Source organism: Chrysochloris asiatica, unplaced genomic scaffold (assembly GCF_000296735.1).
Source record: "Chrysochloris asiatica unplaced genomic scaffold, ChrAsi1.0 scaffold00062, whole genome shotgun sequence".
NCBI lineage: Eukaryota > Metazoa > Chordata > Mammalia > Afrosoricida > Chrysochloridae > Chrysochloris > Chrysochloris asiatica.
In genome coordinates, this window is record NW_006408580.1 from 10,480,496 (window position 1) to 10,500,313 (window position 19,818).

Genomic DNA, 19,818 nt, shown 5'->3' on the forward strand with positions numbered 1-19,818 from the left:
ACTACAGACCAAACCATATTTCTGAAGATTTTCTTTTCCTGGCTTTTTAAAAAGTTGCTTATAAAATCCAGTATACTCTTTGTTGTCCCCAAGGCATTTATTAAATTAATAAAAGGGCCAAATATTTTGTTTCCTGCTTCAAATCATTAAGATTTCAGCATATGCTGATATTAAGATCCAAACCTTATCAAATTCTAAAGTTTTTATATTTGTAGTAAGAATGAAACATGAGACACTATCTAGAACTGATGGGAACTTTAGTACTAGAATTAATTAATTTCATTTTTATCACCAGAAAGTACCACATTAACTATTCAAGACAGGTTCTTTTCTAACTGTGTTGCCTATATCTTACATTATAAACCCACAGCCCTGTAATTGAGTATGACCAAGATAGATAAATGTTTGTACCATGCATATGGTGTTCTAAATCATCTTAACTACTTATCACATTTAAAAATCAAGATATTTAACATTAAAAATCTAGGTTTCTGATTTCCCTTGAAAAACCAACAACAGAGGAACTAGTTTCTGTCTTCACGATTCTGTTCTGCTGATGCCCCTTTTGGTGAGCACTCACTCTCCAGGATGTTCCATCTCTACCACGCCCTGGCCTTGCCCCTGCAGCCCCACGAGGCATATGAGTGTGCACTCCTTGCTCTAGTGTGCACTGCTGGGTTTTTTGTTTTTTTTTAATTGGAGCTTTTTATGGTGTTTGAAGATTTTCAAATTAAGAAAAGAGTTTTTTTTAATGGAATAGAGCAAACTGGAAATCGTTTTCTAAATAATTAAAAAGAAGAAACTACAATGTTGAGTCGTTTACCGGGAAATATGTACAAACTATGCCAGGTAGTATTTCTGAAGCCTTGGTTCTAATTTGATTCTGGTGTGTGTAATATCTATAGCTAATGTCTTTACTGCAGTATGTGAAAGATTTTCAGCCTCGTGCATTTGGTGCAAAAAGTATTGTCATACTGCTAAAAAGAATGACACTGTTGAGGTATTGAGATTTTTCAACCCCAGGACTTCCAAAAGACATCTTTAGAGCAACTTACTAATAGAAACTTTTTTAAAGTCTTTAATTCATTTATTTTGAATGTTGGGGCCCTGAGCAGTACTTCTTCTTGTTCTGACTTACAGCGACCCTGTATAGGCTTGCCAAAGAACAGCTGGTGGGTTTGAACTGCTGACCTTGAGATTAGCTGTCCAGTGCTTATCCTACAGTGCCATATCAGGACTCCAAAAGATTCATTTGTTGTTGTTATAAGTGCCATTCTGTCAGTTCCAACTCATAGCAACCCTGTATGGGATTTCCAAGGAGTGGCGGATGAGTTTGAATCACTGACCTTGTGGTTCAAACTGACTTTATAGTCAAGTGCTTCTCCTACGGCGCCACACCAGGCCTCCTCCAAAAGATTCGTGTTGTTGTTAAGTACCGTGGAGTTGGTTCCGACTCATAGAGACCCTGCACAGGGTTTCCGAGGCTGTAAATCTTTACGGGAGCAGAAAGCCTCATCTTTGTCCAGTGGAACTGCTGGTAGTTTCGAACTGACGACCTTATTTATAACCACTATGCTACCAGAGCTCCATAGCTGTTGTTAAATTATGCTTAATACTATGAGTTAGTAGTGTTGACTGTATAAAGCAGTTACTTTTTTTTTTCCCTCTAATATGGCGAACTCTATAGACAACAAAAAATGCTCCATAATTTCACAGCCCTGTTGACTTGTTGGCATAGTTTTTAAATAATTAAAGTGATAGACATACATGACTAGAAATTACAAATGGTGCAGGAAGGTACAAAATAAAAAGTGAAAGGCTTCCACACCTATACTTTCTAAAAAGAGTGTCTTGAGATCTATTCCCAAATAACATTTCTATGCCTATGCTAGTCTATCAAATCCACTGGCTTTTATGCAAGGGTATTGTTGAATTTTTATTGAAATGAGTTTGTTCTTAATGTGATTTATTTGCCTTGTGTTTAGAATATTGCATGATAAAGTTTATTTTGTGCATATTATACTTTTGTTTTACTAATATATTAAAAGCCATATTTCAATGACCCCTGTACATTTTTCATGCTGTCTTACTCCCAATGGCCTCTGTGCATGTAAGTAACGTGTTGCGTGACTTTGCCTCTTGATTTGTTTTTGACTGTTTCCTTTCATTAAGCCGTCTTCTTTTCTTAATTTTTTTTTGAAATCAGCAAGCAACTTAAAACCTTTAAAAGTTCAGTCTTTAAATATTTTTCTTTTTACCCTTCTATTTTCTTTTATCTCTTTATTTTCAAGTATCCTTTTTTATTGTCAACCTTTTGACCATGTGGTGATTTATTCTGGACCACAGTGACCTCCTCATGCTACTTGTTTATGGTTAAAATCTGATCGTTTAACATAGCTGTTCATTTATGTGTGATGCTGCCTGTTGATTTCTAACTCATTCTTCTGTGTTGATAACAAATAACAAGTCTTCATGCAGGAGGACCCCAGTTATAAAGTGGGGGTGGGCTGTGCATACCATTCAGAAAGCTTGCTTCATCATCATCTTGCCCTTTTGTGAGATGCTTGTGTATTGACATATATCAGTTTGTTGATATACTTTTGACACGGGCATAATTGTTCTTAAAGAAAATATTACTTAGGGGGGCAAAAGGTCTCAAAAGCAATGCTGTAAGACTTTTGCTTTTATTTTTGCAACTCGCATCACTCGATCACACCCCTGCAGCATTTCTAGCCAGCTCCATCGCATACAGGACCTCATATTCATTTTCATTTTGTAAGCTTCCCATTCTAATGACAGTCATTCATAGTTTTCCATTGTTCCTAGAGAGTATGCTTTAAAAATGTATTCAACCTTTATGAAATCAATATATCAAAAGAAAATAAATGCACAAATACCCATTAACATGCACCAACCCTTATCTTAATATATGATAGTTCCTTTTTAAAAAATCTATTTTGAGAACGATGCTTTCATTTTAGATGTCTGATGTGTTGCATTCCAGAGTAGTCTGTTTTGCATTTAAGGTTCCTTGCTACCTTTGCTACTGGGAAGATCATAAATATCAAGGACTGAGCTGATGCTACGCAATGCCATTTGATCATACTACTCCAGAAAGTAGAAGGTTCTCCTGCTGACTGGCTGATGCATCCCACTTCTTTTAGTGCACCATGGAATCCGTTTTATCAAATTTATGTCAACCCCTCTAAAATTCAGGGCTTAATCAATATTCTTGTTTTAAAACAAAAATGTTAATATGTACCTGACAACAATTGGGGTATAATCATGCAAAACTTATTGCCAGAAGTGTCAACACATGACTTTCACCTTCTTGTGAGAATGTTCAAATGTGCATGAGAATCAAAACTACATTGAACTTCGACAGGAATGGTCATTCTCTTCAAGAAAGCTTTATAACATGACTTGAAATTGTTTTTGCAGTAGTTTTGTGGAGACAGATGTCAAAAAAAGATTTAAAAAAAAAATTCTTCTCAATCTGGAATGATTAAAGAACTCCCCTTTTGCAAAGCTTTTCAGCTTCAGACCCCACCTCATACTTCTTTCCATTTCTCTTCATCAGACTGAGCATGTTATAGCTGATAAGGTTTGAGGCCCAGGGAAGCATGTTTCCCTACTTATGTACCCAAGACTTACCACCAAATGGGTATCTGGGTTATAATAAAATCTGTGAACTGCTCATTTCAAAAGCTTGTGAAATCATCCTTATAGAACTTAGCTACGAAAGGATTGAGCATGCTATCTCTATCAACTCTTGTTGTAAGACAGAACCATGAAGTTAAAGACCATGCATTTCTTATCCATCTCTAGAAGTGATTTAGCTGGCATCTTTCGTGGTTAATTGTATTCATGCCTTATTCATATTGGTCACTGTCTGTAGACTTTTTCTTTTTAGCATTTCTGATTTCTTGAAATCACAAAAATGGAAACAGCATGTGGGATTGAGCAAATTCATGTGATTTATAGAATACTGCATTTAAAAATATGCAGAATCTTTTAGAGTTGGATGTTTCTGCATGTGTTCAACCTATTTTTGGATCCCCCTTGTACTTAAGTGCATTTTCATGGGCTTAAATTTAAAATTTCTCCCTCAGTGTTATATGAGTTAAATTACATGTCAGCTGCACATTTTAAGTTGAATTCATATCTTTTATTAAAGATATGGTTGTACTGTGCCTTTAGTTTTGTATAATTTCATATGTGAAATACATACTCTGCAAATTTACCTTTCTTCTAACTCTTTACCTTTTAGTGTTTGATCAATTAGATCTTGTTACATATGAAGAAGTCGTAAAACTGCCAGCATTCAAAAGGAAAACACTAGTCTTATTAGGTAAGTTTGATTGTATGCATGACTTTTTTATTCTCATCTTCTAAACATTTTGTGAGAAATGATAACAATTAAATTTTTTGACTTTTTTTTTTAAATGGCATAGGTGCACATGGTGTTGGAAGAAGACACATAAAAAACACCCTCATTACAAAGCACCCAGACCGATTTGCATACCCTATTCCACGTAAGCAATATCTTACTTTCTTTTAATTAGACTTTCCTCTTGCTTTTTAAATATTGTAATGTACATATGTTTTCTGATTATATAAGAAATAAATGTTCATTATAGAAAACAAGCAAGAAAAGGGGAAAAAAACAACAACAAAGAAAATGAGAACAATAATCTCACTGCTACCACCTCAGTGAGGGCTCCTTTTAGGGCAAGCGTGTGTGTGTGTGTGTGTTAGTTTATGCATATTTTTTAAATAAAATTGAGCTCATACATTATGTTTATAATAAAATAATTTCTCCAACAGTGTCTCATATACATTATCCAGATGTTTTAATCATTGTATAGTTTTCTCTAGGATAATGTTTCCCTTAATCAGTACCTAAATTACTGACTTCCCACTTTTAAAACCCAGTTACTGTACTATTTGTTGTTTATTGTAAAGAATTTTAAAACTGTAAGCTATTTTATTCCCCTTATTTTTGGAACCTTTTTCGTAGCCTCTTGTCCTTCCTCAGCTGTGAAATTAAGCAATCTCTGTCTCCAGGTTGTCTGGAGAATTCGAGATAATGTATACGAAGCGCTTCTTTAGAGTTGTGCTGAATATTTTTAGAGTTGTGCTGAATAGAGTTTATAAACATCGTCATTATCCTAAAATTTACAAGTTAAATTCCGAAAGCTTTTTGGTAAGTAGAGCCTTGTCCGTGGATTGCTGTTGCTGTTGAGTACCGTGGACTTGGTTCCGACTCATAGCGACCCTGCACAGGGTTTCCGAGGCTGTAACTCTTTACGGGAGCAGAAAGCCTTATCTTTCTCCTGCGTGACAGCTGGTAGTTTCGAACTGCTGATCTTGAGGTTAGCAGCCCGATTCGTAACTACTACGCTACTAGAGCTCCTTGTCTGTGGATTAGGAAGGACTAAAGGCGAATGAGTTTTCAGAGCCACAGGAGAAAATGTGAAGCTTGGTTCCATGCTGTCAGGCTTCAGACACCTTTCTGAAGCAGTGCCAAGACCACTTACTGTTATCTCTAATAGCCCAGAGTCATGGGACTTCATAAGGCCACCCCCACCCCAGATCCCTGCCTGATTTACACAAAAAATAAATCTTGAGATATCATTTCAGTTAGTGCCATTGGATTGTGTTTTTGTTTTTTATCTAAACATTCTGAAGTGTTCCTTTAATTCTCCTTATATCAAGATCATAAATACAGCAAGCTTGGCTAATTTTGTTTCTTCTTGAGCATGTTAACAATTGAACTTCCAGGTTAGCAAATGGCCAGTTAACTAGTCTGGCTTAAAACTTTTAAGTTAATGGCCTCAATCATGTCTGCTCCTTGAAATATTTGATCACAGACCTGGATGTAACATATGATTAATTACTAAGAGCTCAAACATTGTTGTTGTTGTTAAGTGCCCTAGAGTCGGTTTTGACTCATAGTGACCCTCTATAGGGTTTCCAAGGAGCAGCTAGTGAGTTTGAACTGCCTACCTTGTGGTTCAAACTGACCTTGCGGTCCAGTGCCGCATTAATATGGTCTGCCATTTCAACTTTTGATAACAGTGGTGTTCTGTATGTGCACTGTCAGATATAGCAGCCATCAACCACATATGTCTATTGAATACTTGAAATGTGGCTAGTGACACTGAGGACCGAAATTTTTTTGTTTCATGTAATTTTAACTCATTTAAATATTAATAGCCACATGTAGCTAGAGACGACTGTTTAGCCAGCACAACTCTTGTAGAGGGAAATGAAATACATCTCTTCTTCTAAAGAGTTAAAGATCCATCAAACCAAACAGCTAACTAACTACTTCAATTTGATATCACACACAAAAATATAATTCCTATTTCTACAAAGCTGCTGGGAGGGGGAACAAAAGATGTGAGACATATACAAGGGGTCTTCAAAAGGTTTGTAGAAAATGGACTGAAAAGATCATGGAATTTTTCCAGACTTTTTGAAGTCCCCTCATACTAAAGAATTCACAGATTTTTAAGACAAAACTGAGTTTGGGTAGGTCCACTGGGAGCGGAAGCTCATCAGCTCATCTTTTGAAATCTTTCCTGGCTTTGCAGATACAACCAGACCTCCAAAGAAAGATGAAGAAAATGGAAAGAATTATTACTTTGTATCGCATGACCAAATGATGCAAGACATCTCTAATAATGAGTATCTGGAGTACGGCAGCCATGAAGATGCGATGTATGGGACCAAACTGGAGACCATCCGGAAGATCCACGAGCAGGGGCTGATTGCAATACTGGACGTGGAACCTCAGGTACGGTCCAGCCCCACTCAACCCCCTTGGCATCCTGCATGCATGCTAGTCTCTGATTCTAAAATCAACAATGCCATCAGAAAGTCACGAATTGCAGATTAATTGAATAAACTGCAAGAAAGCATCAGTAAGCAAAGCATCATGGGTTCACAGTAGAGTGCCAACTAATTGTTGGACTCGTTGCACACACTGTATATTTAGGAAGCAGAGATTATTCTCCTGTGGGGTTTATTATACTCTGGGTCTGTGCCTGCCAGAAACTGCAGTTCTCTGACCTCAGAATAAGACTCTTACACTTGGTTACCACAGCAGCCACCATTCTCTTCTTGGTTCAGATGACACTAGACTATCAAAGCCACGGCCAACATCTTATGATGATCACTAGCAAGGAAATCTGACCCTGGGGCCTGGGTTTGACAGCCAGTATGAGTGAGCCCTGGGGATGTTAGGCGGAGCAGAGCTAGAGACTCCCAGGCTGGTCCTTGGTCTTCGCCATCTCTCTATCTGAGGATGGTGACTGACCCTGAACTCAAACTCGGAGGGATATGGAGAGCTTAAAGAGGACTCCAAAGAGAGCCAGACACCAAGATGCTTTGATGGTCTATAGATACTTGCTATACTAAAAGCAATAGAAATTACTAATCCCGAAGAAGAAAACGCTGAAGGCCTTATGTGGAGACTACTGGCATGTTCTTTTATCATCTCTGAGGACAAAGTAGAAATGAACTAAAAGCATAGTAGAAAGGATTGGAGAGCTCTAAACATCAGGATGGGTTACAGGAGAGGCTCATGGGTACCCATGTGACTCCCCAGTCTGCCATTTCTAAGACTGCTTTGTTCCCTAAATTCCTTATCATTTATATATGGAATCTGTAGACCACCTGTGTACATGGTAGACCAGTTCTCCTCACGCAGGCTGTGTTTCTTCAGGAGACTTATGTGGCTCTCCTAGTCAGAGCAGGTCCCTTGCTCAAGGGCCACTGGGTGAGACTTGGTTCCCTAGCCATCCCCAGAGTGAGGACGGAGCCTGCGTAGTCAGGGTCTGTGTGACCTGGGGCCTGACAGTTCAGTTACTCGACTGCAGGATCCTAACTTCGTTGCCAGTTGGGTTTACCCTTTTCCATTTGACAGCACCTGATGGATGGGGTTTTTATCTCAGAACTTTGGAAACCACAAAAGGATCTGGTTAAGGGGTTGGGGAGGAAAGCAGCAGTAAGGTAAACGCTATACTGTTTACTTAACCATTAGTTTAGACCTGTAGGAAACGAACTATATGATGTATAATACAGATTGACTTTTGTTTAACTACTAATCCCTCCTTACTAGGGATTGGAAAAATCTTCTGGCCAGGGGTGGCTAGAGGCAAAGTCTCAATCCTGGTCCTGGTCTTCGACATCCTCTCCTTGGGTTCCACACTGGTCTTCACCTGAACGTCGTTTTCTGCTGGTAGTAATGTCTCTAGCAGTATGCTGGCTGCAGGGCTCCTCAGACTCCCTCCGCATTTCCAAATCTAATCTCTAAGGCTTTTCTGCCTTACGTGCTGCTGCTGCTGCTGCCGCCGCTGTCACCACCACTGCCGCTGCCGCCACTGCTATTGCTGCTGCTGCTCCACTCTTACTGTTCAGCTCTCCCATCTCCCTGCCCTTGCACATCCATGCATTGCTCTGCACTGCTGACTGGGAGATACTTCTCTTGGCCTTATCAGGACATCCACAGCAGTTACTTTTCCCTGTTGCAGTTGGCACCGGAGCACTCCTTGCCCCAGGCTGGGCGGTTTCCCCTGCTCCCTGACTGCTGGATATGCTCACCGGCACTCTTCTCTCCTGTTTCCTGTGTACCCACTTCTCAGAGTTCTCAGCTCTCAGGTCCACCTACCTCTAAGGGCAGGTCACAGGCCACCTGTTCTCTGCCTAAGCCTCTTTGGGGCAGTAGCCCTGGCAACAGGGATCACCCAAGTCAAGCTCCTCTTGTCAGTCTGGATGACCACTTTGGTCCCAGGCTCTTCTGACCAGAGCTCCACACTGACCAGTCTAGCCTATTATGCCCAACACTAATCTCCCACTGACCTCTGTGGATGTCCACAGAGCCTAAGCTCTGACTGGCCATCACCCTGGGGCTTCTCTGCTCCCAGCCTGCTCTCTCCAGAGCTGGGAAAAGCCCTTCGTCCTGCCTTCAGGATGCCTGTGGCCATGAATGACTTGCTTCCAGGCAGAGCCTCATTGCTCTAGGGAGGTTCTCTCCTTAGAACATTGTTCTCCACACCCTTTCCTCACCCCAGCTTGTTAGAATGCCTCCTTGACTGTATCTCACTGACAGTTTGGTTCCGCAAACTTGTAAGAATACAAATCAGAAGAAGAGTTGGTGAGGATAAAATTCCTTCCTCGATATACATCCCAAATTGTCCATAACTAGAGAAGCGCCTTACGGGATTTTCGTGAAACCGTCTCACTTCTACCACTGCTGACACCACGTCCATTACATGTGGGTCTTTTAAAGACCACCCTAACATTAGCATTTAACTCCCGCTCTAATACTTTGTGCCATCTTCACTTATTTTTGGCAGTTAAGGCCCAATTGAACAAAGGTCCAATAATTCCGTGTGATAAGATGTTGTGGTCCACCTTTAAACCTAAAGTAAAGACATTACGCTTTTTTTCATTTAAAAAAAAAAAATTGTAGTAGGCTGTGTTTCTATTCCACACAAAAGATGGCAACCCCATGTGTGTCAGAGTAGAACTGTGTTCCATAGAATTTTCTTTCTTTCTTTTTAAAATTTATTTTTTGTTGTTTTTGAGACCATAAGGTTTTCAGTGGCTGGTTTATCAGAAGTAGATCACCAAGCCTTTCTTCTGAGGTACCGTTGCATGGACTCAAACCTCCAACCTTTTGGTTAGCAGTTAGGTACTATTAACTCCAGCTGTCTTACCAAATCCTTAAAACCCAGTGAACTACAGAGATCAATGTCTACATTGATAGATGAGGAAACGGAGGCTTAATCAACATAATTGTGGCTTGACCAAGGCTTTATAGACAACTGCTGCAAAGTAAAATTTGAACTTGAACCTGTGTTGGTTTTGCTTTTTTTTTTTTTTTTTACAATAAATCCCAACTTCCTTTCATGGGACCATACTAGGAAAAAAACATCAAAATGCAGCATTTCCCAGTGTATGTCATAGTTTTTGTCATAGTTCAATTTAAATACTTAATTTTTTTTTTAAGGTTTAGAAAACTCTATAAGGTGTTCAAAACAGAAGAACTACAGAACTTATTTCTTATGAGACTAAAGCTAGGGCTCAGAAAATAATCCATGTTCCCTAAAGCTAAAACAGCAATAGCTCCAGTATGTAATCAGAACCTAATGTAACAGTTTTAGATTTTAATTACTCATTTTATTTTGATTTATCTGTTTTCAGCATTATGAAGTGAACAGTAGCAGAATGTTTATGGTTTTGCTTTTGCCCTGGAAATGTAGGAAATGTCACAGCATTCAGGACTAGCTTTTAGCCATTTGTACTTGGAAACAACAGCCAGGTTCTGAACCAGTGGCTATTTTATTTGATCATTTGGCTCTGTTAAGATTGTTTCTGGGGTCACTGTGGCCTCAGATTTCCATATAAAATTGCTCAATTGCTTATCTTTCTGTACTTCTTAAGTTTGTAGCCAGATAAGTCTTACAGATATCTGTTCTTAGGTACTTGAGTCAAATGAGTTTTTATTCCCTGAGGATTCAGTAGCTATGTAGTTGTTAAGTGCCATTGAGTCGGTTTGGACTCATAGTGTCCCTGTATAAGGTTTCCAAAGAGTGGCTGGTGGGTTTGATCGGTGGATCAAACCTTGTGGTTAGCAGTCTAGTGAGTATCCTACAGTGCCACATAGCTATGAGTGAAGGTTTTCTAGAAATGAATTGGTTGGTAACCTGAAATTAAATATTGGCCGTAGATGAGCTATACAATCAATTTCTGTCCCCAGATAGAACTAACGAATTAACTTTAAAGGTTAATGCTGCTTTAGCTATTTAAACCAACTTATTTTCAATGATCTTTCTAGAAATCCCTCTCTCCCTTCCTCTGGGGTTCAGAGAGAGCGATTTGCCTAAACATTAAGAAATTTGTGTCTCATCTTGAATCAGATAGGAAGAGGATTTGAAGTTCACCTTACACTCTGCCTATTAACCACCTGAAGGAGGGAAGTCCTTGTGAAACAGTTCCACTTCCTATCCTTGAAGTGAACCTGAACCTTGGCCAAGCTGAAACTGCACAAAAAATGGCATTCAATTGAGAACTATAACTAAAGCAAAGTATGAGAACAGAGACTTTCAAGAAGAACTGAGGAAAATGTGTGGTGGCTCTGCGGAAGCTGTCAGAACTTTTGTTGTTAAGTGCCATGGAGTCGGTTCCGACTCACAGAGTCACCCTGTATAGGGTTTCCGAGGTGTGGCTGGTGAGTTTGAACCGCTGATCTTGCAGTTCAAACCGACCTTGCAGTCCAGTGCTCATCCTACAGTTCCACACCAGGACTAGTAGACAAGAAAATCTCCATCCAGATTTGAGGTGTCTTATAAAGTTTTAAAATAAAATACTGCAGGATAGAAATAGAAAACAAAACCTTGAAAAGAAGGATGAAGCAAATATACTAACCACAGAGTGGCTGTAGTTACTGGGATAAGCATTAAATTTGACGCTGGATGTTCTAGTACCCATGAGTCACATGTTGTTGTTGTTAGGTGCCATCGAGTCGGCACCAACTCTTAGCGACCTTATGCACAGCAGAACGAAACACTGCCCGCTCCTGGGACAACCTCACTACTGTGAGCAGGCAGCTCTTCCCCAGTCACATTTTGAGGGCCTTCCAACCTGTGGGGCTTATTTTCCAGCACTATATCTGACAGTGTTTCTCTGCTATTCATGAGGTTTTCAGTGACTAAATATTCGGAAGTAGTTCGTCACTCCTTCTCCCTAATCTGTCTTCGTCTGGAAGCTCATCTGAAACCTGTGTACCATGGGTGACCTTGCTGATATTTAAAATATCGGTGGCATAGCTTTCAGAATCACAGCAACTCACAAGCTACCACAGTACGACAGACTGACAGACGAGTGGTGGATGAGTCACATAATGCTCACTTAATAGAAAGAAGCATGCCGTGTCTTTCCTTGGAATCAGTTGCTTAACGGAGTAGGACATAGTCATTGGACACCACGATGGACATGGTCTTCATTGGCAGGTTTATGCAGTAAGTGCCAAATGACCCTCATGTCCTTCTGGAGACTAGCTGCAGTGCAGAGGAGGATCATCTGCAGGGAGCCAGCTCATGCTTTTGTTGTTTTCTGGTGGTGGAATGTCTGGAAACATCCAGTATTCCAAGGATTGGGTGGACATCAGGCTGGAGTTACAGAGCAGAGAAGAAACCATTTCATGCCTGGGGCGGGGGTGTCCATTTGCTACTTCATCCTTGGGTTCCATTCAGCACCCCAGGCTGTGTGGTCTTCCATCTGGTGCTTAGAGTTCTGTCTTCTGGTATGGAAGCAAGGGCAGGACCTGTGCGTTAGCACTTTTTCCCCATCTCATTTGCCTAGAAGCTGACTGTGGTTGTGATGGGGGGTGTATGTGACGGGAAAGGAAACAGGGAGTAGATGAAGAAATCTTGGATCTCGACTCACTCAATATTCACTTCATTTGTGTGCCCATGAAGGGGGAGGGGAAGGGACCATGTTAACACAGACAAAAAGGGCATCCCTAAGCGAAGATCCCTGTTAAAGTGTGATTAAGCTGTGTGTGGACTTTTTCATGATATTTGCTCCTTGAGAGCATCCTTAGTCACAAAAGGTTTGACTATGAAATTGTTCTGTCAAAAAATAAACCTAGGAAAGCTTGAAAAGCTTGCCTCCAAGGACAGTCTGATGTGACTTTAACAGTTCAAGAACCGTGATAAAGCAGTGCTATGTTCCCTTAACCCACAAGGAGATGGTGCGTAACTAAACTTCACAAGGAGAATCTTAGTGGCAGTCACCCTCGTACTGAAAAAGGAAGCCAGCACTTTTCACAGCCAATGTGTCTCTAACATACCTAGATACTCACTCCAGGAGGCAAAGAGATGCCCATCACCCAAGAAAGCAGAGTGCTGTCACGCTGAACCTGCCTCAAAAGATGAAATAGTCTGTGCAAATTACATTTGCTGCATTTCCATTTTCATTGCACCAGAAAGGCAGTTCATGCCAGGTTACCACATTGAGGACAAGGGATGCAACTGAACAAGATGCTTCCCCTCTAGTAACCAGTGACTGACAATCCCAGTTGCTTACATGCAGGGTGCTTCAGGGGCACCGAACCAAGGCTCCGAGTGTACCAAAGACTTCCCAGAGAAAATGACATCAGCATTGCTCTTCTGTAGAGTTACTCAGTCAAGCACAAAGGAGAGTGGAAAGAGCAAAGGAAGGACAGGTCCAGGCAGAGGAGATAGTACTCAAAAAGAGCAGGAAGTCGAAGAAAGTCTGGCCTTTTCAGGAACTGGAAGTAGTTTAGTAAGGCTAGTTCATGGAGCGGGGGAGGGGCAGAGAGGTCCGTATAGGCCAGCTGATTAGGGTCCTGACACATAGGGTAAAAAGTGTACATTTTATCCCAAGACCAAGAGGCAGCTATTGAAGGTTTCTGCAGGGAAGGGACATAATCAAATTGCATTTCCAAAAGATCATTCTGTGGCAGATTGCAGTATGATTGGCGAGCAGCAAAACTGGAGGCAAGGTGAGCAGTGTAATTGCTACAACAGTGAACCAGACAGGAGGTAGAGGCATAGGAACAGAGCAAAGCCAACGAATGTAAGGGCTAGTTAGAAAGCAAACTCTGTGGATACCAGAGTGCATCTGTTAAATGCTTGTTGAAAGAACAGGAAGATATTCATCCCTGACCTACATGAATTAATTGCCTGTCAGTCGCTGTGAACTGTGTATCTTGGGGTTTGTTCCTTGGAGGGGAGTTTGTAATCCATAGGCATGTTCTCTTAGGGGAGGAGCTAAAGCAGTAATCCCTTTCAGAATCAGCTCCACCAACATCTGATTTCAGCTTGGTAGTATATCTCTGCAAGCTAGTAGCTTACATTACTAGACAGATTTCATTGGACGGGAACAGAGAGGGGCTCCCTTGAATGCAGTGGTTTCCCAAGGGCCTCCTGTTTGCCCACAGCCACACGGCTCCTCAGTGGCAGAACTGAGACAAAAGGCCAGGCTCCCATACAAAGCCTCCCCCCGCCCCCTTCACCCTACCACCATGATGAGATTTCCTTCCCAGTGAGTCCTACAAGGTCCTCTCATTCTGGAAACTCAAGTACGGTACCATATGTAAGTATAAACAAAGCTTTCACTTTTATACAAGTGTCCAGTATTTTCTGTCCATGGTTAGCAAGTTGAACTTTGAAATGTGCTGAAGTGGGCTCTAAGTCCGTGGTGAAGCCACACTGCTGGTCCAAGTCTACCCCCAAAATACATTTCCTAGAAATTGACATTCAGGCTCAAATTAATAAATCACCTTTGAAGGGAACACTAACCAACATAATCAGTATTCACATTTCTGGAGGAAAATACATCAAATTGATTCATGCGATTCATAAGAAAAATGTCCATCCGTGGGGAGAAAGGAATCTAAGTGATGAATGAAGTTGGGAAATGTAACAATACCTTACCAAAATTCGAACCAAGAACTTTTTCAGTTGTGTGAAATTGTTGTACGCTTATTTGAAAGTTTTGTTAGTCATTTCCTCTTTTAAATTTTTCTCACTTTTTTTTTTTTTCCTTAACACAGGCACTGAAGGTCCTGAGAACTGCAGAGTTTGCTCCTTTTGTTGTTTTTATTGCTGCACCTACTATTACTCCAGGTTTAAATGAGGTAAGAATCACTCAGTAGGAGGCCCCCTTGTTTGTTTACTGTATTTATGAAACCCAAGTCCGGTCTCATTAAGACAACTAAATGAAGCTCTACTTTGTCGTTGATGCTGGGAAGTAATTTTCTAGAGCTTAAGGCCCTTTTCCAGCCTTAGGAATTAGGCCACATAGACGGTGTGGTTTTTCTGAGATCTCCTTAGGAAAAGCCACGCTTTAGTCCCAGCAGAGTTTGAAGCATATGTCAAGTTTGTTTTTGCAGCAGAGGTCTGCTATGATGAAAGACATGTGGAATACAATAGCTCTTGGAACAGCCTATGGCCTTATCAATAAGTCTATCTCCAAAACCTAGAGGGCAACTCCCCAGGAGTCCCGTACCCTCCAGGGCAGCCATCCTTGCTGGGGACGGTGCCAAGAAAGCAGAGACCCCTCCAGCTCCAGCTTTGGGCTAAAGTGTGGGAGGCCAGGTGGGAGTCATTCATCACCTGTAGGCCAAGGATGGCTTTACCTAGAGACATGACCTTAGCCCAGATGCCCCAGTTGTTCTAGGTAGCCCCTGGAGTAGGACCTATGCAGAATTTATAGCCATGCCCCTTGTTGTTGTTAAGTACCGTCCAGTCAGTTCTAAACCATAGCAACCCTGTATAGGGGTTCCGAGGAGCGACTATTGAGCTTGAACTCTGCCAACCTGCTGGTTTAAATCGAGTTTGCAGTGTAGCACATTAACCCACAGCACCACACCAGGCCCCTAAGGACTGCCAGATCTGAAAATGAGCTGCCTCACCTATCAGCCCAACTCAAGTCAGCAGCTGGCCACCAAGATGTTGCCTGGGAGAGCTGACACACTGTCCTGTACCAGGCCTACTTAGAAGGCCTTCTTACTGCTAGGTAGCTAAGAAAGGAAGGGTTGTTATCAAGTGTATGGTAAGTGTATCAGGTACTTTTCAAATGCTCAGTTGTTAAGAGGAGACTTCCATCCAGAGTAATCCTGAAGAACATTACTTTTGCAAGTGATGGGAACCATTTGAGTACTCTTGGCTCTCTGTTCAGTGAACACATAACACACCCAGGAGTATATGTTCTCATAATAGAGTGACATCAAGGCTCGGAAATGTTCACTTTGCGTACCTGAAGGAAGATTAAATATGTGGATTTAGCCATGTTATTCATATTTTCAGTCATTATTTTTTTGTCATTTCATTTGTAAAAGATGTATTCCTTGGTAAAATCAGCTTCTTCATCTTATTTGATACAGACGTGTTTGAAACGCCACATTGCAGTTAGCTTTTAGCCTTTCGTTGCCATGTATGCTTCTTGAATTATCATCTTTGTTTTGTTATGCTGTGTTTTGTTTCTGTTTTTTTTGCCTGTTTTCCTGCCCTTTTACTAATTTTCCATAGCTTCCAAAATGGTGCAGAAAATTGCCTGTAAGTACCAGCTAGGAAGTGACGAAATACAGCTGTGTTTCTTTTCATAGATTTCCAATGTAGGCATTTTGTTCCCACTCATCCTTGCTTTTGCTATTAGAATGAAGGCATTTTGTTTTCACTGAGCTAAATCCTGCTTCCGTACAAGTTAAGGAGGCAGACAAGCTGTTGTTGAGGAAGAAGATGACAAAGATAGCTTCGCCTTATACAGTGCCTAAGAGGGAAGGTGTATTTTTCTGTAGAGAGAACTATATTTTAAATATGATGCTTTCTGCCATGACTTTTCCCAGATTTTATTCATCAGCCCAGATTTCTGAGCTAATAATAAACTCTGCTGGTGGTTTTTGAAGCCGAGGGCTTATGCATTCAAATAGAATTGCCTAGGCACTTCACAACAACAACAACAGTCCAGGGAGTGATTTCTAGAATTGTTCTTTCTCATACCAGTAGGAAACACGCCTCTTTGGATGAATGTCTCTTTCTTAAAATGGGGCGTTTTGCATTGCTTTTATTATAATGTCACATTGTGCGTATCTCACAGTGCTACACCATCCATGCATCCATCCATCCATACGTATGTATAGATGTATATGTATTCAAGACTTCTGGTGTAGCGCTGTAGGATACGCACTGGACTGCAAACCAAAAGGTCAGCGGTTCAAACCCACCAGCTGCTCCTTGGAAACCCTATACAGGGTCACTATGAGTCAAAACCAACTCGATGGCACTTAACAACAACAACATTCAAGATTTAGCCCAATAGCTCACCTACATAGTGTTGGGTGGGGGGAACATTAATTTGCCTCATTTTCAAATTCAAACATGTCCATTGGGAGTTTAACATAAAATTTGACCTGTGAAGAGGCAGAGGTGTACTTTGTGGTCACCTGTAAGCAATTCCTTTCTTCAAAGGACTGCTACCCTGCAGCTAAAAGTAGTCCCATGACAAACTTGGGACCCAGATTTGCCTCCCACTGTTGGTTCATCCCTGGCGAGAATTTTCAAAATCTGTAGCAAGCATTAGGAGTTTAGGAAGAGTCCCTTTACTGCAGCAAACCTCTCTAGAATTTAGTAGCTACTGTTTCTTCAGAGTTTTTATCACAAGAACCGTGAGCACCCACGGACAGTGATGTTTGTCTGAGCATTTTCCAGTGCAGACCAATTTTTATGAAAGTCATCAGATACCAGTTGCTAGGTTGTGTTTGGGAAATAGCTTTATTCCATACATTATTTGTAACATCCAGAAAGCTTTTTGCCTCTGGCATTCACTATAATCGAGGGTCATTATATGTAATTGGATTCCTGGAACATGTTGAACCTTTTAATAGAAAAGGAGAAAATACAACTTAATTTGTTGTCCACAGGCAAAGGCTTATTGATGTAAATGCAGCTGGACTCTGGGGCCTGGCTCAAGTGAGTGGAGAGTACCAAGGAAAAGGGAACAGAAGATCTCTGACCTTACCAGTAAAACCCTGTGTCGGATAGGAAATCGACTGGAGACTGGGGCCACAGCTCTGCCTGTGGCCTTAGGTTAAAAGACTGAGGAAAGACCAGCTTGAGGGTAGAGTAGGCACTTGTACCCAGCCCTTCACAGGGCCTTCCTCCATCTGGGTCTAGGACAGGTACAGCTAAGGCCTAGGTGTGGGCAGTGTGTTTATTGAAGAGTGTCTGCCTTTTCTTGTTCTTTGGTTTGTCATGGAGCCCCAGTTGCATGTTGAATTGTCTCCATTGCCATAGTTGTGTAAACCTGCCATCCGAGAGAACATTGTCTCCTCTGTCATGAGCGGGCTGGGCCTCCTGCCAGATGTGGCCCTTCAAGGTTTGGCTCTGACTGTTTCTGACACTGGGACAAACAGAAATGTGAAAAGACACAGAATCCAACTGACTTTTCTTTTCTGTTTGCTCTTCCCTTCTCCCACCCTCTATCTCCACCCCGCCACCATTTTAGGATGAATCTCTTCAGCGTCTGCAGAAGGAGTCTGATATCTTACAGAGAACATATGCACACTACTTTGATCTCACAATTATCAACAATGAAATTGATGAAACAATCAGACATCTGGAGGAAGCCATTGAGCTCGTGTGCACAGCCCCGCAGTGGGTCCCAGTCTCCTGGGTCTATTAGGCCTCTCCCCAGATATCTGACGTATAACTGGGAACCACCTCACATGGAAAGCCTCTTTGTTATCGGCCTTGTGTCAACAGGTCGTGGTCCCTAGAGACTACCTAGTTGTAGTGTGACCTACATTTATAATTATTGTCATGTCCGAATAGATAGGAGGAGAAAAACAATTACACACTAATTTAAAGAGACAGTATCTTTTTTAATCAGTTCTCCTAAACTTTAATAAAATGTATCTTTAAATGTATGTATTATTCAATCCTTTGGAATGTTATATTTTTGGAAATCATAGCTTTTTATTTCCAAGGCCCCTAAAAACTGCACAAAATAGATGCTGCTTTCTATAATCTATTTTAATAATAATAAAAAAAAATGATTCTGTTACCTTGACTGGGGGTGGAACACTACATTCTTTTTAGAGTCTGATTTTATGGATTGGAATATCATTCTTTTATTTATTTGAAATAATTAGTCTAGTGATTACAAAACAGTCATAAATTTTTAAAGACCTTTTTTTTCTCTCTCTCTCTCTTTTCTTTCTTTATTTTTTTTACAGTAGTATTTTTTTTAAGTCCTTTTATGTAACATCCAGATAATGTGATACTGTCTCTTTGAAGCACCCTGTAAACCTTTTAGAGATTTGAAGTTGGGTCTTGACTCTTAATGCATGTGGACAGTCGCGAGCGTTTATGCTGTCGGTGTGTCTGTGTTGGACAAAAAAAAAAAATTTGTAATCTACAGCAAAGTACATTCCGTTCACGGGGCACACCCAGGGGAATAAGAATAAAATGCTATTATGACTAAGTTGTAAACCTATGCACATCCCTTGCATTTCGGGCAACTTTATAAAAAAAAAAAAAAAAAGAAACTGATTTTTATTAATAATAATCATGTAGTGAAATGTGTTTGTAATTTTGTCTCAATTTAATTTGTTGTAAGGTGGGAGGGGGGATTGCTGGTTTCACCATTTCAGATCTGTGTTGTCTGAGAGTATTAACGTTTTAATTAAGCAAAGAAATGAGGATTTTTAATATGTATGTAATTGTTTTAAAGCACCCGTTTTAAGAGAAAATACTGTGCAATGAGGAAACCAGTTTAGGCATTTGCTATAAACTGAATTATTCCAAAAGAATAATCTATAACAGCCCTGTAAATTCCTTTAAGATGATAACTAACAGGACAGTTTGACCAATTTTTTTTAAATATACTTCCTTTTATGTGTTCAATAATTAAATGCCTTTGGGTCCTTCATTTCATTATAGATTTGTTCAATTTTACAAGCCAATAATCTTTTAGTTTTTAGAGTTCATTCGATGCTCATTGAACCATCAGAAGGCCCAGGAGTGAATGAGTATCAGTTGGCAGGGCAACAAAATATTCTGCAAGAGCACAGCTTGGACCAGGGCTGACTCCCAGAGAGTGTGTGCCCAAGAGCCATGGCAGCCATGGGTGTACTGAAGACCATCTGTGGTTTCTACTTCCTCTTGCTATATCCCTTGGCACAGGAGAATAATCTTTCCTTGTTCATTTAGAAACATTAACCATCTCACCACCCTTCCATGAGGTCACATTCTTTCAATACAGGAGATTAGAGCTTGG

General features: G+C 40.7%; 1 protein-coding gene across 4 annotated transcripts in view; it reads left to right on the forward strand.

Moving 5' to 3' along the window:
- Window positions 1–19,448, forward strand: part of CASK (calcium/calmodulin-dependent serine protein kinase (MAGUK family)) — a 548,810-nt gene extending 529,362 nt beyond the window's left edge. The window contains exons 23-27 of one of the 4 annotated variants that reach the window (XM_006864257.1): window positions 4,286–4,351; window positions 4,455–4,535; window positions 6,600–6,802; window positions 14,594–14,677; window positions 18,046–18,551. In XM_006864257.1, the coding sequence (XP_006864319.1) occupies window positions 4,286–4,351; window positions 4,455–4,535; window positions 6,600–6,802; window positions 14,594–14,677; window positions 18,046–18,222 (611 nt within the window). In that variant the 3' untranslated portion in view covers window positions 18,223–18,551. Of the gene's footprint in view, window positions 1–4,270; window positions 4,352–4,454; window positions 4,536–6,599; window positions 6,803–14,593; window positions 14,678–18,045 lie in introns of all 4 variants that reach the window. The other 3 variants (XM_006864260.1, XM_006864259.1, XM_006864258.1) reach the window with 3 other exon arrangements.
- Window positions 19,449–19,818: the final 370 nt, after the last annotated feature.